This window comes from Mya arenaria, chromosome 3 (assembly GCF_026914265.1).
Source record: "Mya arenaria isolate MELC-2E11 chromosome 3, ASM2691426v1".
Classification (NCBI taxonomy): domain Eukaryota; kingdom Metazoa; phylum Mollusca; class Bivalvia; order Myida; family Myidae; genus Mya; species Mya arenaria.
The window spans coordinates 84,056,093-84,073,340 of NC_069124.1; the positions used below are offsets into that span (position 1 = coordinate 84,056,093).

General features: G+C 36.1%; 1 protein-coding gene across 4 annotated transcripts in view; it reads left to right on the forward strand.

Annotated features, from left to right (window-relative positions):
• The window catches only part of LOC128227179 (solute carrier family 4 member 11-like), a 63,597-nt gene that overhangs the window by 33,100 nt on the left and 13,249 nt on the right, over positions 1-17,248 (forward strand). For 2 of the 4 annotated variants that reach the window (XM_052937452.1, XM_052937453.1), the window contains 4 exons: positions 11,537-11,985; positions 12,386-12,423; positions 14,014-14,218; positions 16,771-16,855. In XM_052937452.1, coding sequence (XP_052793412.1) covers positions 11,537-11,985; positions 12,386-12,423; positions 14,014-14,218; positions 16,771-16,855 — 777 coding nt within the window. Of the gene's footprint in view, positions 1-2,075; positions 2,194-3,052; positions 3,189-11,536; positions 11,986-12,385; positions 12,424-14,013; positions 14,219-16,770; positions 16,856-17,248 lie in introns of those variants that run through there. The other 2 variants (XM_052937455.1, XM_052937454.1) reach the window with 2 other exon arrangements.

Here is a 17,248-nt window from a genome sequence, read left to right on the forward strand (position 1 = left end):
GAGTTCCAGAAACAGTTGTGGGCTATTGGTCACAGTATCCTTGTGAGTTCCAGAAACAGTTGTGGGCTATTGGTCACAGTATCCTTGTGAGTTCCAGAAACTGTTGTGGGCTATTGGTCACAGTATCCTTGTGAGTTCCAGAAACTGTTGTGGGTTATTGGTCACAGTATCCTTGTGAGTTCCAGAAACTGTTGTGGGCTATTGGTCACAGAATCCTTGTGAGTTCCAGAAACTGTTGTGGGTTATCGGTCACAGTATCCTTGTGAGTTCCAGAAACAGTTGTGGGCTATTGGTCACAGTATCCTTGTAAGTTTCAGAAACTGTTGTGGGCTATTGGTCACAGTATCCTTGTGAGTTCCAGAAACAGTTGTGGGCTATTGGTCACAGTATCCTTGTAAGTTTCAGAAACTGTTGTGGGTTATTGGTCACAGTATCCTTGTGAGTTCCAGAAACTGTTGTGGGTTATTGGTCACAGAATCCTTGTGAGTTCCGGAGACTGTTGTGGACTATTGGTATCCTTGTAAGTTCCAGAAATTGTTGTGGACTATTGGTATCCTTGTGAGCTCCAGATACTGTTGTGGACTATTGGTATCCTTGTAAGTTCCAGAAACTGTTGTGGACTATTGGTATCCATGTGAGTTCCAGAAACTGTTCTGGGCTATTGGTATCCTTGTGAGTTCCAGAAACTGTTCTGGGCTATTGCTATCCTTGTGAGTTCCAGAAACTGTTCTGGGCTATTGGTATTCTTGTGAATTCCAGAAACTGTTGTGGGCTATTGGTCACAGTATCCTTGTGAGTTCCAGAAACTGTTGTGGGCTATTGGTCACAGTGTCCCCGTGAGTTCCAGAAACTGTTGTGGTCTATTGGACACAGTGTCCCCGTGAGTTCCAGAAACTGTTGTGGGCTATTGGTCACAGTATCCCCGTAAGTTCCAGAAACTGTTGTGGGCTATTGGTCACAGTATCCTTGTGAGTTCCAGAAACTGTTGTGGGCTATTGGTCACATAATCCTTGTGAGTTCCAGAAACTGTTGTGGGCTATTGGTCACAGAATCCTTGTGAGTTCCAGAAACTGTTGTGGGCTGTTGGTCACAGAATCCTTGTGAGTTCCAGAAACTGTTGTGGGCTATTGGTCACAGTATCCTTGTGAGTTCCAGAAACTGTTGTGGGCTATTGGTCACAGAATCCTTGTGAGTTCCAGAAACTGTTGTGGGCTATTGGTCACAGTATCCTTGTGAGTTCCAGAAACTGTTGTGGGCTATTGGTCACAGTATCCTTGTGAGTTCCAGAAACTGTTGTGGGCTATTGGTCACAGAATCCTTGTGAGTTCCAGAAACTGTTGTGGGCTATTGGTCACAGAATCCTTGTGAGTTCCAGAAACTGTTGTGGGCTATTGGTCACAGAATCCTTGTGAGTTCCAGAAACTGTTGTGGGCTATTGTTCACAGAATCCTTGTGAGTTCCAGAAACTGTTGTGGGCTATTGGTCACAGAATCCTTGTGAGTTCCAGAAACTGTTGTGGGCTATTGTTCACAGTATCCTTGTGAGTTCCAGAAACTGTTGTGGGCTGTTGGTCACAGTATCCTTGTGAGTTCCAGAAACTGTTGTGGGCTATTGGTCACAGAATCCTTGTGAGTTCCAGAAACTGTTGTGGGCTATTGGTCACAGAATCCTTGTGAGTTCCAGAAACTGTTGTGGGCTATTGGTCACAGAATCCTTGTGAGTTCCAGAAACTGTTGAGTTCCAGCAGGATTTCTTTGCCTTTTATTGTAGCAAATATGAATAACTTACATAACAGGACTCGATATCCAAACAAAAAGGAATAAGGTTTATGTGAACTGGAAAAAATAATTACTTAACCTAGTTGGTCTGTTTGAGGGTACCATGCTTCAGACCTAGTTGGTCAAATAAGTAAAATGTCATTATGTTACAATATAATCTAAATCCAAGTTTATTGAAAGAATAAAAGTAGTTCTACTTAATTTCTATTTCTGTCCTATGTAATAAATCTGAGACATGGTATTCTTTCTTGAAAGCCTTCCCTTCTTACTGTCTGCTGATATGTTCCCAGTGTAGGTGGGGGAGGCAGCAGACTATGAGTTCTCAAAGTTTCTCTACAACATGCCTGCCTCATTTTATTTGTGGTGTGGGAGGACATCTAGACTGCAAAATGGCTTATTGATTGCTTTTACTTTGGTATGGCTAGATTATTTTTTGTGATTCATCAAAGATTGTTTCTTATTTTTAATGATAGCTTTATTAATATAATGAAGCCGTGCAATATACACGTTGTGTTCAATTCTGACAGGTATGTGCAACTTTTTCCAGCTTGGAACATCAACCTAATGCAAACAGAGATACCTGTATCTTTTAATTTCTGAGGTTGGGTTAATCTCTGCTCAACTTGTAAGTAGAACTTCCTAAATTCTTGAACTTTCCATTTTTAATATTAAAATCCTTACTTGACCATGAAGTTTAAGTTAACTGGAAAGATAATATTTACAGGAGTGCTTTAGTCTAATTACAAAGTAAAAAAACAAAGTTTGTCCAACTGCAGCTACCAGAGGTGGGAAATGATTCTGATTAAGATGGCAACAATGCACCAGCTGTATGTCTTATTTACTAAGTGAAAAAATGTTGGATGACCTCTTCTTATCAAAAAACCTATGCTCAACCTGGTAATAAAAGAGCTTTGATTGACTTGAATAATGTTGTGTTGCTATAATTTCAATTTGAATAATTCTTTTTTTGCAGCAGTATCTGTTTTAGACCTGAACTTGAATGTAATCTAATCAATAACTGAATTTACTTTTAAAGCAGAATTTGCAAAAGTTAAGAAGTTTAAACTGCTTTTTTTATGAAGATATCGTGTGCTAAATGTTTACTTTCTGAATGAACCTATACTACTGCCCATAGAAAATTTCCTATTTAGTTTTATAAGCAATATTAACAATTTTTGGAGTCTATCCATTTATAATTATTGTTTTTACGAATGTTTAGAGTGGGGATAAAGTCGAGGCAGGGTCCTGATCATTGATTGTATCATGTGTGCCTTTTCAATTTTCCGCTTTGAGGTTTTTACTTTAAACTTGGGTATATTATTGTCAGTTGTCAGATGCCACTGGTTGGTGTTACATTGTGCATTTCAAATTGAAAGCCAGGAGCTATTTTCTCCCAACAAGGATTGAAAGGTAAATTAAACTGTAGTGTTTGATGGGATTGTTATTGTTTTCATATGCTAATTATCATTAGACTCTCATTTAAATCTTATTTGCTATTTGTTGTTTTCTAGAAAGTTTAATCTGTACGATCTTTAATATCTACACTGATAAAAACAAAGATTGATGTAAAAACATTGTACGTAAACATGAAATAAGGATTGGAAACCACAATATTCAGGATCACATTTCATAAGCAATTATATTCAATACTAGTATTAGGTTGTGCGTATACATGACAGTTAATGTATACAAGTTGTCACGAATAATTTATTTTGTTTCCATTTTGATCAAGAAGGTTTTGTTAAATGAAATTCATGTATATTAAGGAAATAATTTTGAACAAAAGTTAACTCTGTCTAAATTTGAGTTTAATAGAGGTAACACATTATTATACAGTATCAGTTTCATCTTAAAAACATGCAGATATTTTCATTGTCATTATGACTTAAACTGGAACAATTTATGCTTTAACACAAGATCAGTTTAAAATAGTTTTTCTTCCCTTTTTTCTGATCTGAAATATTATTACTTGATATTTTCTCTATCAGGTTTGTTAGTAAACATGGAAGACCTAATTTCCTGAACATATTTTAACTTGCATTTCTGGTAGCATAACTGATTACATTATCAAGCTTTCTGAGCAATATTTATGTTTTTGCCTATCATAGATGAAGGTGAACTACATTTTGTAGAAACTCCAGTCAAGTAAACAGTGTTAAAATGAGGATATAGAGGATAATTGTTTGTTTCAGTGTAAGATCATGATAAGATCACCAAAAGATATATTTCATGAGTGAAATTTTCACTTTTCGTGTTCACTAGGTGAAATATATTGCTATCATGAACTGAAACAAATATTGTTTTTATTTTTGTATGTCTAAAATTTAATTACACTTCATTAGAAGCATGTGCTAATTTGTATGCGCAAGTTACGTCATTTCAGAAATGATGTTGTTGAAATTGTGTCCCAGCCCTGTACGCGCTGATGTTTGATTTGGAACTCAGACATCAGGCTAAAATTTAAAAACGGTGAAATATCAATTTCATTTCACTGATATTCTATATCAACCTTTTTAGTGGAAAGCATATAATAAAAAAATATATATAAAGGTGCTCAATGTCTTTTCCAGTCCCTTTTCCCCCTTATTCATAACTAGCATCAGCCTATTTTCACATTTCTTGTTCCCTTTATTTCCTTTTATTACCACCACTTATAACTTCACTTAGCCCTCACCTCTTTTTCTGCATGTTTACCCAAAGCAATATGTAGTATTCCTCTTGCCACTCTTGAGCCTCAATCTTTCTCCTCTACCGTTCCCCACTCTACTCATTTCCCCCACTCAATTCTCCCTGTGCTCTTACACTCTCCAGGTCACAACTAACCTCCACCCCACCCACCCCACTTCCGTCTTATAGGAATTAGGACACACTAAAACTGCCAACTGATGTTTTTTTTAACTAGCTTGTTTAAAGTGTGTTGTTCTTTTGTTTTTGTTGAGAAAAGTAGTCTTGTTTGTAGTGTGTCCTCATTCCAAACTTCTAGATTTTGTCCATAAAAAATAAAAATATAGAACAATAAATTGATAATAATGAAAAGTAATGAAAACCATTAATACAAAAATCCTGGTATTCATTGGACAGTTTGTAAAAGGGTTACCAATGATGATACACATGTTTTGTTTGTTTGTTAACTCTGACTTGAATATGGCCTGAGTTGTCCCTACTTACAAACTGGAAAAACAAAGCAAAACATGTGGTGGCATCATTTGGTTTGAGATAATTTTGTGTTGTGTTTTTTTTATCTTCAGCAATATCTTTTTATTTCACATAACATTAATTTATGACTATTTCGGTTCTTGAATTAAACTGTGCAGATGAGAATAACAATAACTGTGCCTATTTTAATGGTTCCAGGTGCATTACACTTACCCATGCTTCATAACAAGATTAATCACATCTGTTGTCTTCAGCAATTCTGTTAGGAATCTGTTTCCAGGTTTGACTCTGTCATATTTTGAAGTCTTATGTTTGAATGTATTTGCATTATTATCAAATGAGTTTAATATTAAGGTAAAGAAGCAAGATGTTCAACAGCATTGGCCATATATAATCTCTTCTTATAGTAAATTTCCAGTAATTTCGGTTTCCAATCATGAAAATGTTGGTAACATTGGACATGTTATGGCTTCACCAAATGTTACCATTAATGATGGCTTTCATGATTTTGCAGTTCTGGTAGTTACTGTTGCACCATTGCAGATTCAGTACAGTTCTAGTTTGATTGGTTACAATAGTGTCAACATTGAATTTGAAAGTAGCAAAACAGAGCTTTGTCTTGGAACAGATTATGTGTTGGTACTTTGACAATCACAAAGAAAAACCATGGCAGAATGGAACACATCTGTATAATCTCCCATGTTTTCCATGTACAATGTACTGATTTGTACCTGTAGTAACCTACACAAAAAGGTGGAATACATGTGTGATCATTCATGTGGTAATTTATATAAGTGTTACTTAGAAGTGACTGTGTGGCGGATTTACAACATGCTGCTGCCTTTATAATGTGTTGGATACATTTTTATTTGCTTTCCACTAAACACTTTTGGTTGCTTTAGCTAGTTTGATAGAACTTAAACAAATGGAGACATTTTAAGTTTATTTGGCTGTACTTTCAAATAAGTACTGTTAATAGTCAAATAAAGCAATGGGTTAATTTCAACCAAGACAATTTTTGCACAACTATTTATTGTTCAAGTTGTAATTGTTAGGAAAATTCTCTTGTGTTTACAGCCTTAGAACATTGCCTTAGTTTTATTTTTCTTTCGGTGAACCATTAAAGGGATTAAACACCAGCTGATACAATTGCAAAAAAAAAAAAATTGTCCAAAAAAAATATAAATTATATATCATTGTGTTCAACGCATTTAATCTCACTTACTAATGAATCACATCACTTATGACACATGCATTTTTTTGCAGTTTTAGCATATTTTATTCAACATCGGTGAAATTGTTCGATGAAACTTTTATTAAAATATATTCTGCTTAAAATAACAGCATATTGCGAAAATGCTTATTGACAGTAATATGTGTAAAACAATCACATGAGTTGCAACTGGTGTTCAGATCAAACATCCACGCTATTTTTAAACTTGGAAACCATTATGCACTTTTTTAAATGGGTAAATTAAGCTGAGACATGTACAATGATTGTTGCTTTTTTTCAATAAGTCATATAAAATTATGTATTGTTGGCCGCATACTTGCTCTTATTGACAATTCTTTTCTTGTTTTGAGGAAACACTGTTTTTGCAGAGTTTGGGAAAGTCTGGTGTCTTGTCCCTTTAAAATCAAGAAGGCACGTGTTAGTTTGTTGTTTGTCTTGTTTATCATTTGTTGGTGTGTATCAAGAACAAGAGGTTTGGTGTGACATTCTGACACCTGAAGTGGTATGTTTCACATGACTTTATGACATAAGCAAGCTTGTAAAAGGTGGTATTTACATGGATTGCACAATTAAATAGCATGGATGGCACAACATGAAAATTGAACATGACGTAATTGGTAGTTGAAAAATTTTACAATTATTGCCAGCCTTTCAATTTTTGCATACAACTTTTACATTTTTTATTCCTGATCATATTATGAATACCTCTTATTTTGGTGAGTGGAAATCTTACTTGTGTTTCATTTGAACAAGCTTTGTATTTGTATTTTTTAATCTCCTTTAGGAGAACAATACTAGTGGGAAACGTGATATCCAAGACTCCAGTTTTAAAAAATCATTTTTATTTTTTTTGCAGTAGATATATTAAGATATTTTTATTATCTGATATACTAATATAGATTTTGGTCATGAAACTATTTCTTAATGTTTAATTTTAAAGATAATAAAGATTCTTCAAATGAATATTGCCAGCCATTCGTTATATTAATTTTGTTTGTTTATATTGTCTATAATTGTGTAAAAACATTTGACAAATTACTTAAATAGTTGGTGTCTACTTTCATGTGTTTTTTAAACATGATGCATGAGTACAAGTGTTAAAAATAAAGAAAGGAATTTATTTTATTTTAAACAAACTCAGATATTTTATTTTATTGTTATATAAAAGGTACAATTGTACTTGTTCACGCTTTATACTGGGTCAGACATGTATTATTTCCTTTTTTCTTGTGAATTGTAAACTAAATGCTTGTTACAATGACTAAAAATTTACAAAAGTTCAAATTAGATTTATTGATAATAATTATTAAAAATATGACAGATGATGCTTTATTCTGCTAATTTGAATAATTATTATGTCTCCCCCTCTCTGGGGGAGACATATTGTTTTTGCCCTGTCCGGTAGTCCGTCAGTCCGTCCGTACGTCACACTTCGTTTCCGATCGATAACTGGAAAACCGCATGACCTAGGATCACCAAACTTGGTAGGGAGGTTGGTCGTGAGGTGTAAAGGATCCCTATTGTTTTTGGGGTCACTTGGTCAAAGGTCAAGGTCGCGGCGACCCCCAATATAAAAAAACATTTCTGCTCAAAATCTTGAGAACGGTTTGACCTAGGTTCACCAAACTTGGTAGGGAGGTTGGTCATGAGGTGTAGAAGATCCCTATTGTTTTTGGGGTCACTAGGTCAAAGGTCAAGGTCGCGGCGACCCCCAATGTAAAAAACATTTCCGCTCAATATCTTGAGAATGGTTTGACCTAGGTTCACCAAACTTGGTAGGGAGGTTGGTCATGAGGTGTAGAGGATCCCTATTGTTTTTGGGGTCACTAGGTCAAAGGTCAAGGTCGCGGCGACCCCCAATATAAAAAACATTTCTGCTCAAAATCTTGAGAACGGTTTGACCTAGGTTCACCAAACTTGGTAGGGAGGTTGGTCATGAGGTGTAGAAGATCCCTATTGTTTTTGGGGTCACTAGGTCAAAGGTCAAGGTCGCGGCGACCCCCAATGTAAAAAACATTTCCGCTCAATATCTTGAGAATGGTTTGACCTAGGTTCACCAAACTTGGTAGGGAGGTTGGTCATGAGGTGTAGAGGATCCCTATTGTTTTTGGGGTCACTAGGTCAATGGTCAAGGTCGCGGCGACTCCCAATATAAAAAACATTTCTGCTCAAAATCTTGAGAACGGTTTGACCTAGGTTCACCAAACTTGGTAGGGAGGTTGGTCATGAGGTGTAGAAGATCCCTAATGTTTTTGGGGTCACTAGGTCAAAGGTCAAGGTCGCGGCGACCCCCAATGTAAAAAACATTTCCGCTCAATATCTTGAGAATGGTTTGACCTAGGTTCACCAAACTTGGTAGGGAGGTTGGTCATGAGGTGTAGAGGATCCCTATTGTTTTTGGGGTCACTAGGTCAAAGGTCAAGGTCGCGGCGACCCCCAATATAAAAAACATTTCTGCTCAAAATCTTGAGAACGGTTTGACCTAGGTTCACCAAACTTGGTAGGGAGGTTGGTCATGAGGTGTAGAAGATCCCTATTGTTTTTGGGGTCACTAGGTCAAAGGTCAAGGTTGCGGCGACCCCCAATGTAAAAAACATTTCCGCTCAATATCTTGAGAATGGTTTGACCTAGGTTCACCAAACTTGGTAGGGAGGTTGATCATGAGGTTTAGAAAACTCCTATATTTTGGGGGGTCACAAGGTCAAAGGTCAACGTCGCTGTGACCTCTAATGTAAAAAAATATTTCCGTGCAATATCAGGAGAATGCTTTGATCTAGTTACATTTTATACCAGTTTGATTGATTGGAAGAACTGATAAGATGTCATAGTATAGCCATGGACAGGATTCTGTGTTTATAAAAAAAAGTCTCCTTAAAGCTTCAACTGAATTTATTATGTCTCCCCAATTAATGGGGAGACATATTGTTTTTGCCCTGTCCGTCAGTACATCCGTCACACTTCGTTTCTGCTCAATAACTAAAGAACGCTTGCACTCAGGAACTTTATACTTGATATGCTAGTTGGTCATGACTAGTAGATGACCCCTATTGATTTTGAGATCAATAGGTCAAAGGTCAAGGTCGCAGTAGATATTCACTATTTAATACAGGTGAATAAACCAAACTTCACTGTTAGTTTGTCTCCTGTCCATAATTACAAATTTCATGTCCATCTTTTTTTTCTCAGATACGACCACACAATAGGGGAGACAAGCGCTTTTTCAAAAAAGTAATCTCTAGTTTTAGACTTGTATTTACTAAATTCTGTTCAAAAGAGTATTATGCTGTTCGTTCTTTGTTCTTAAAAGTAAAATACCGGTAATTCAATTAAAAAAAAAATCAGAACAAAAAGTTGCCACCATCAAATTGGTGAATGAGTTCCTTTAATTTTTATACCATTTCAATGTTATGACTATGCAAACTGCATGAAGTATTTTAATGTAGCTTTTTATAAAGTTGCTTTTTCTGCCAATACATTTTTTTTCATAACAAAATTATTCTTAGATTTTTATCATTAGTTGTCAATTTGTCAAAAATAGCTAAAGGGATGTTTTTGCACCAATTTATTGTTCATGGTAAAGCATCTGAAAACACTAATATTTGAATTGTTTTAGTCTTTGATACTACCAAAACTGCAGAAAACAAGACGCTAAGCATAAAATAAAACCTTGGTTTTAGTGGGAGTGAACCCACTCCAGTACAGTATTATTATTTTTTAGAACACTGACAACAAAACCGCTCACCCACAAGGACTTCTACATAAGCTGAGGGATAATTTAACCTTTAAGCTTTTTGTTGAGAAGCGTTACAACACCGTCAGTATCTTTAAGTTTTAACACTCCTTGACAAAAAAAGTGCATTTTACAAAACATGAGTGAGTCCCTTTAAATACCTACACATATCTGAAGGACAACTATGGAAATAATCAAAGAAAATGTTATGGCTACACCTTATGTACCATTATACAGGAATTGGAAAAAGTCATGAGGCTGACAAATTCTCAGACTGACTCAGTGCCACAAGCAGATTTGTGTTCCCCGTCCCACCAGCATTAGTGTATGTTAGGTCGTTGTTTTATTTAAATGGGATGCTTGCTAGCTATACATAGCTTTTTTTAAACAGTTTTTACAAGTTTTGGATTCCTCCATTTCATTTTATGTTCATCTTGTTTTGCATGTCTAAAGTTTGCATACTGGGTTTATGATCATTTTCTTGGACAATGACAAATTTGATTACCTTAATCTAACACTAATCCCAAGCTTAGTTTTAAATATTCCATCACTATAATGCAAAACATTCTTTGCACCTTTATCACAATTAATCATTGATTTCAAAATAAAAAGTAAATAATTACAAAAACTGTTTTTATGTTTTGTCAGTACATTGATGTTGTAGTCATGAAATTGACATGCCGATGGTGGTGTTGTCATTCAGCAGTTTAATTGACCATTTCAAGAGATTATATTTTGTCAATAAATAATAGCTAATGGTTGTATAATTAAATGAATTATTTTGTCCAACTCTTATCAATCAACTTCTTCCCCCCCCCCCCCCCCCCGGCTCCCATTCTTCGCTTCATTGCCTCTTGAGGGTATTTAAATACCTGAAAGTCCCAGTTTTATTGAAAATCTTCACAGTGATTTCTTTTTCGTGTCCTCAGATTCCTATGAAGGTTAAAACAGCTTATTGAGATTATAAAATACTGCCATATAGTAATTAACCTGTCCGTCCATCTGTCCTTCTGTCCATCTATGCACATTTTTCTTAACTACTTTACAACAATTGAAGATATCAACTTCAAACATAATACACTTACTTATAGTAACAATGTGCTCTTTCATGATCAGTTATTAGACTCTAGCTTAGATATTGTAAGAGTTGTGGACCTTTGTAACCTTTAATTTTTTTTTACATATTTTCATGTTTTAATCATAACTTTTCAACCATTGAAGTATGGCTCATTCTTTGTAAAAATTACAAATTGTTTGTTTTTCCCACTAACTTTGCAACCATTGAAGATATCAACTTCTTACTTCATAGTGATTAGTGGATGCAACTTATTTGAGGAAAACATGACTGTGTACGTTGATCATCTCCCTTTCCTTATAATTTCTTTGTTTAATCTTTTTATATGGTTTGGATAGTTTATTTAAAAGCTTCATATATAATCATATACAAATCTGAAAACAAAACAATCCTGATTAAAGAGAAACATTTTCTCAGTATGGCTCATATTTCCATATTAACCCAACTTCATTTTTAATATGCCCTAAAACCCTCAGCCATTCAAATATGCTTTTATTCAGGTTCGTTATCACATCCTGTGATGGCTCTAGGTTCCGTCCTGTTAACACCTTGAACTGTTTCAGGTCACTAAAAACGGAAATGGATAAGGGAAAAGAAGATGCAGGAATAAAGCTGACAGATATTCAGACTGATGGGCTGCCCTCAGAGGGCCCAGAGAGCCCCCACACCCATGCCAATCCCATGTTCTCCATGGAGACGGAGGCTGACGCCACCCTACCCCCATATGGGAGTCCAGGGAAAGGTGTACCCAATGGGCATAATGGCGACATCCAAGATGATTCCCCTATCAGGTCAAGCAGTAACCACTCTGAAAGGGGGGTGGTGTTTACGACTCCGGGGACTGGAGAAAGTGTTGATGTACACGACACACGCAAGAGACACAAGAGTGATGGTGCTCATCCCAATGCCTCTTCCAGTAAAACCCTCCTCGACCCATCAAACTTACGTAAGACCTCCGTGTATGAGAGCAAAAGCACCATCAGTGGAGTCAAGTTTGATGACTCTTTCATTGGTAAGAATGATTATTATTTGCAATATCTTTTCGAAGGCATTTTTAGCTGGTAACTTTTAAAAACAGAAATTTTGTCATAGCATTAATGTCGGCAGCGTTGTTTTTACACAACTTGGACATAACTCAAAAGCTGGTCAAGATATTTAAACAAAACTTTATATAACACTTGCGAGAGACAATACGCACATGCATAGCCTGGTCCATAACTCTGACTTCAAAAACTGGCAAGAAATGCCCCTTTCTCGACAAAAACAATAACATACAAGCATTGACTTTTGCTCCCAAACTCTTGTTTCTCTGTTATTTGATTTTAAAAGGATTCTCTCCTTTATTTTATTTTTGGCTAATATTGAAATATTTAATAGTTATGAATAATTTTCATTTTTTTTTTTTGATGCAGATGAATCTGGGACAACTCTGATCTACTCTAAGCATGAGGTATGAACGTTTGACACAAGCTATTGTATATCTGGAGTTGTAGTTCAACAAAGATGTATGCATTTTGTTGCATGTATACTCCAAAGTTTCATCATATTAAACTGTATTAGTGCTAAATCAGGAATACAAATATACCTGGAAAAGGTTGCCGTCCTGGCAGTGAGTCTATACTGGCAATCTCTTGATCAAAATGCATTAGTTTTATTACTGCAACATTCATAGTAACACATTTTTATGAGTTATCTTCCATCTTTTAGATGATGTATAGTTTGATATCTAATCTATAGTCTAAAATAAGCAAGTTATTTTTAAATAATCAACCTTTACTTGGGTCTATTTCAAGGATTTGTACACAACATTAACTTTCATTCCCTTCAAAATTACAGTCATGTGTGTTATGCAATTATAAAAGCCAGTTAATCGTATGGTATTTTCTATGTTGTAAGGAAACTGATCTGTTTATTCCTACATCAGATTTCATCCTCTAATACTACCATAGGAAAATTTATTCATAAATATGCAAAGTATGGAAATTAATTGAGGCCATTTCCTGTCAGCTTTGGATTTCGGCTGTAATCATCAAAACAAAATGATGTTGTCTTTTTATTTTTCTACGACCTTGATTGAAGTTAGATGCCATATCATATGACCACATATTCAATTGTATGGCTATAAATTATGTAAAAGTTATCATATAACATCTTGTAAGTCTTTTAAACCTTAGTTAAGATATGCCAGATTTTTGAGCGCTGAAAATAGGGTATCCTTGACACTAAACATACATAGCCTGTCATTGATACTTTCCCTGCATATCCTGTCCCTACACAACCTGTCCTTGACTCTAACATTACATATATGTTATTGACACATACCTCACATAGCATGCCCTTGACACTAACCCTACATTGGGTGTCCTTGACACTGACCCTACATAGCATGCCATTGACACTTACCCTATATTGGGTGTCCTTGACACTGACCCTATATAGCCAGTCCTTGACATATACCCTATATAGGTGTCCTTGAAACTTACCCTATATTGGGTGTCCTTGACACTGACCCTATGTAGCCAGTCCTTGACACTTACCCTACATTGGGTGTCCTTGACACTGACCCTACATTGGGTGTCCTTGATACTTACCCTACATAGCATGCATTTGACACTAACCTGACATAGGAAGTCCTTGAAACTGACCCTTCATTACGTATCCTTGACACTAACCTGAGATAGGGTGACCTTGACATTGACCCTACATAATGTATCTTTGACACTTACCCCACAAATGTGTCCTAGAAATATTAATCATTATGTAAATCAACTTCATAATCATGAATATGTTAATTTGAGTATCAAACTGTTCTAACCCAAAATGGCTTAGCTTGAATAAAGGAAGGTTATGTTATTAAAAAGGATAATTGTTACAGACTAACTTTGGGCAATTTAAGGCTATAAATTATTGAATATTTAACTATGTTATTGCTTTGAAATAATGTCAGTGTAAAGTGTCAGTATAAACAAGCACTTCGATAATGTAACCCTGGCATGGTTTTAATATTAACAAGTTTAGTTGTTTGTTTGTTGTATTTTAGAAAGTTCCACTGAAGGACTTTTCAAATGAGGTTCGGGCACACATGGACATCAAGCGTTTCCTGAATAACACAGTTCTGCTGCTGGACTTGACTGAGGTCAGTCTGGACGGCATCATTGATGAGATCCTGCATAAGTTGCTGGACGCATCAGAGAGCAAGGTCAGTTTTGACCAGGCCCGGTCAGCACTCTTCACCCATGACAACGGTGAGTGATATCGTCAATAGAAGTAGTCAGGCTTAGATCAAGTTATGAAACATTTTGTCTTACGCTTGTGAAACTTCCCAATATTGTGTGTACACTGGCACCTTTGACCCCTGTTTGTTAAAGAGCAGAGCAATTATATTGTTAAATAAGTTTACTTCTGGAATAATATTTAGTTAATATTTTCTTACACCACAGATAGTTTATAACCCTGACAAAGAAAACACTGTTCTGTGCAATTGTTATAACTGCCTAATCATGGGAAAAGTCTTCCTTTGTTAGCTTAAGTTGAACTGTTATGGTTTTGATGCCTGTTTGATCATGAAATCATGCAGTAAGGGTGTTAACAAGATGATGTCCGAACTTGTGCCCATACCAATGTCCACTGTGAAGGTGATGACCGTGTCCAACCTTTCCCCATCCAGTCCAATCCACTGTTCAGGTCACCAGACCTCGTTACTCGCATCAGTACACTCTGCATCACAACTCAGCTTCTGGCCATGTGACTTGTTTGATTTCGATCATTTTAATTACCTCTTAAGTACTTGTAGCTCAAGGACATGCCTTGAACTAGTTGTTTTATCTCATGCTAAAATATGTCTGGCAATAGTAGTTCTTTTGCATTGAAATATGAGAAACAGCAACTAGATATATGACCTCAAGGTTGTTTTATTCATGTATTTTGACCACATACTGATCAGTATACATAGCCTTCATCAGATAAGCTCATCTTTCAGAATAATTACTCACTACATTTGTATGCTGATCTTCTTTTTGGACTCTTAAAAACCACTTTAGGTATTAGTTTGTTTTTATCAAGAGATAGTATTGTCTTTAACATAGCATATAGTCTATAGATGAATAATGCATATTGCCTTAAGAGGTTTAAAACACATAGAATAATAAAACGGCAATATACAAACACTTTCCAACAAGTCACTTAAAAATGAAGTACGCACAGTGTGTTTATCTAGATATATACGGTACCAACTTATGAGGGGTATTAAACAGAACTTTCTTAGGTTGGGAGTTGATTGATTTCACATTAAGTTAAAATATTTTCTTCTATTTTTGTCACCTAATTGCTGTTGACATTCATTGACTTAACTACCCGGAAATATTTCTTGTTGAATAAGCATGAATAATATATGAATTAAAAAGGTGAAAAATCAATTAACCATGTTTCTTTAGTGGTCAACAGGTTACTTCAGTGGTCAATAGGTTTCTTCAGTAGTATTAAAATTAAACTGGCTCAGTGATAGCTAAAATGATCAAACCTTCCTCCGAAATATCTCTATCAAAAAGTGTAATACTAGTTTATTTATTTCATGCCATAATATTAATAAATATGATTTTAAAAAATGAGCTTTATAATAATGTAACATAATATTTGGTCATTTTATAGGAATAGATGTAAAGATAACTACAACAGCTATGCTCAGCATACCTCAAAAAGTATTTTGAGACACTTCTTCAGACTAGATTACCTTAGCAAGTTAACAATCTGTTTGGAACTGTTTCAATTCAGTACATGAAGCTGGACAAAGAACAGGAATGGATGTTACAGTTATTGTCTGTCCCGGCTTGATTTTCAGATATCTGATTTTTGGGAAAAAAAATGTTGTTGTAAAAAGCTTGGACCATGATTCTGTTAGCTAATTGTTGGTACAAACCACTTATACAGTACACACTTGTGTAGCAGGTTCCATAAATCTTGCTAAAATATATGTAGTTTTTTTTCGTCTATCGACTGAGAAAAACAGACAAACTCTTACATCCACATGTGGTGAACTTGTCCCCCCTGTAGTGGTCTGGTGCCACGTGTGGTGGTCTGGTACACCCTTGTAGTTGTCTGGTTCCCCATGTGGTGGTCTGGTTCCATGTGTGGCGGTCTGAATTCCCATGTGGTGGTCTGATCTGCCCTTATGGTGGTCTTGTTCCCTATGTAGTGGTCTGTTTCCCCTTTTGGGGTGGTCGGGTCCCCCTGTTTGGTTGTCTGGTCCCTCCATGAGGTGGTGTTTTTTCCTGTTGTGGTGGTCTAATACCCCTGTGTTGTGGTCTGGTTTCCTTTTGTGCTGGTCTGGTCCCTCCTTGTGGTGGTCTAGTATTCCTGTGTGGAGGTCTGGCCCCGCTGTGTTATGGTTTGGTTCCCTGCTGTGGTGGTCAAGTACCCCTGTGAGGCGCAAAATGGCAGCCAAGCGTTTATACTGCATGAACTCACAAGAATTTTTCAACTCACGTTTAACATTTGCAGGACCCAGGTGAGTGAGCATTTAAAGAAACGTAAACAAGCTGGCATTTAATAGTACATATGCGTTGCTCTATATAAAGTGAGAAAGTAGATCGTAGTAAGATTTGGACTGGCAGTGATTCACAAGTGTCCAATCAGAGCATTGCTTTCTTGCAAACCTCTGCCTACAGTGGTCATGAAAGGTCATCTAGATTCTAGTTCATGCAAAATGAATGCAAATGATCCTACAGAAAATCAAGCGCAAATTTAAATATTAGGACATGCAGATTCTTTATTCTTATATATGTTGGGTGTATAATTTCAGTGCACCAGCTGTCCAGGACTCTCCAGGGTACAAGTATCTCCGAGGGAGGGGGCTTTGATTACGACCAGAGCTGGGTTTGTGTCATGTACGTATACATACGCATCACTACACCAGTACTGTATGGTACATACAGGGGTGAAAAAGGAATGTGTCTTAACTCATAATCTCTTTCTTTATATTGTGTCACACTACGAACCATTCTCCTTTCACCCCTTGTAATGTTTTCTATTGAACTTTGTTCAGTTCCTTTTTCTCTTTATCACAGATTTTGGGGAACGGATGTTGAAAAAACTTTTAGCCTAATGCCTTTGAATAACTTTTTTATATGAACTTAATTGATGTTACCGGTACTTTGCATTGTTTTTTTTAACTGTTTTCAATGCAACCCAGGTTATTAGTATGGGGATGTCGTTGAGCGGAAGGCATCATTGGTTTCCGCCAAATAACTTTTGCTAGCATTGATGGATAGTATTGAAAT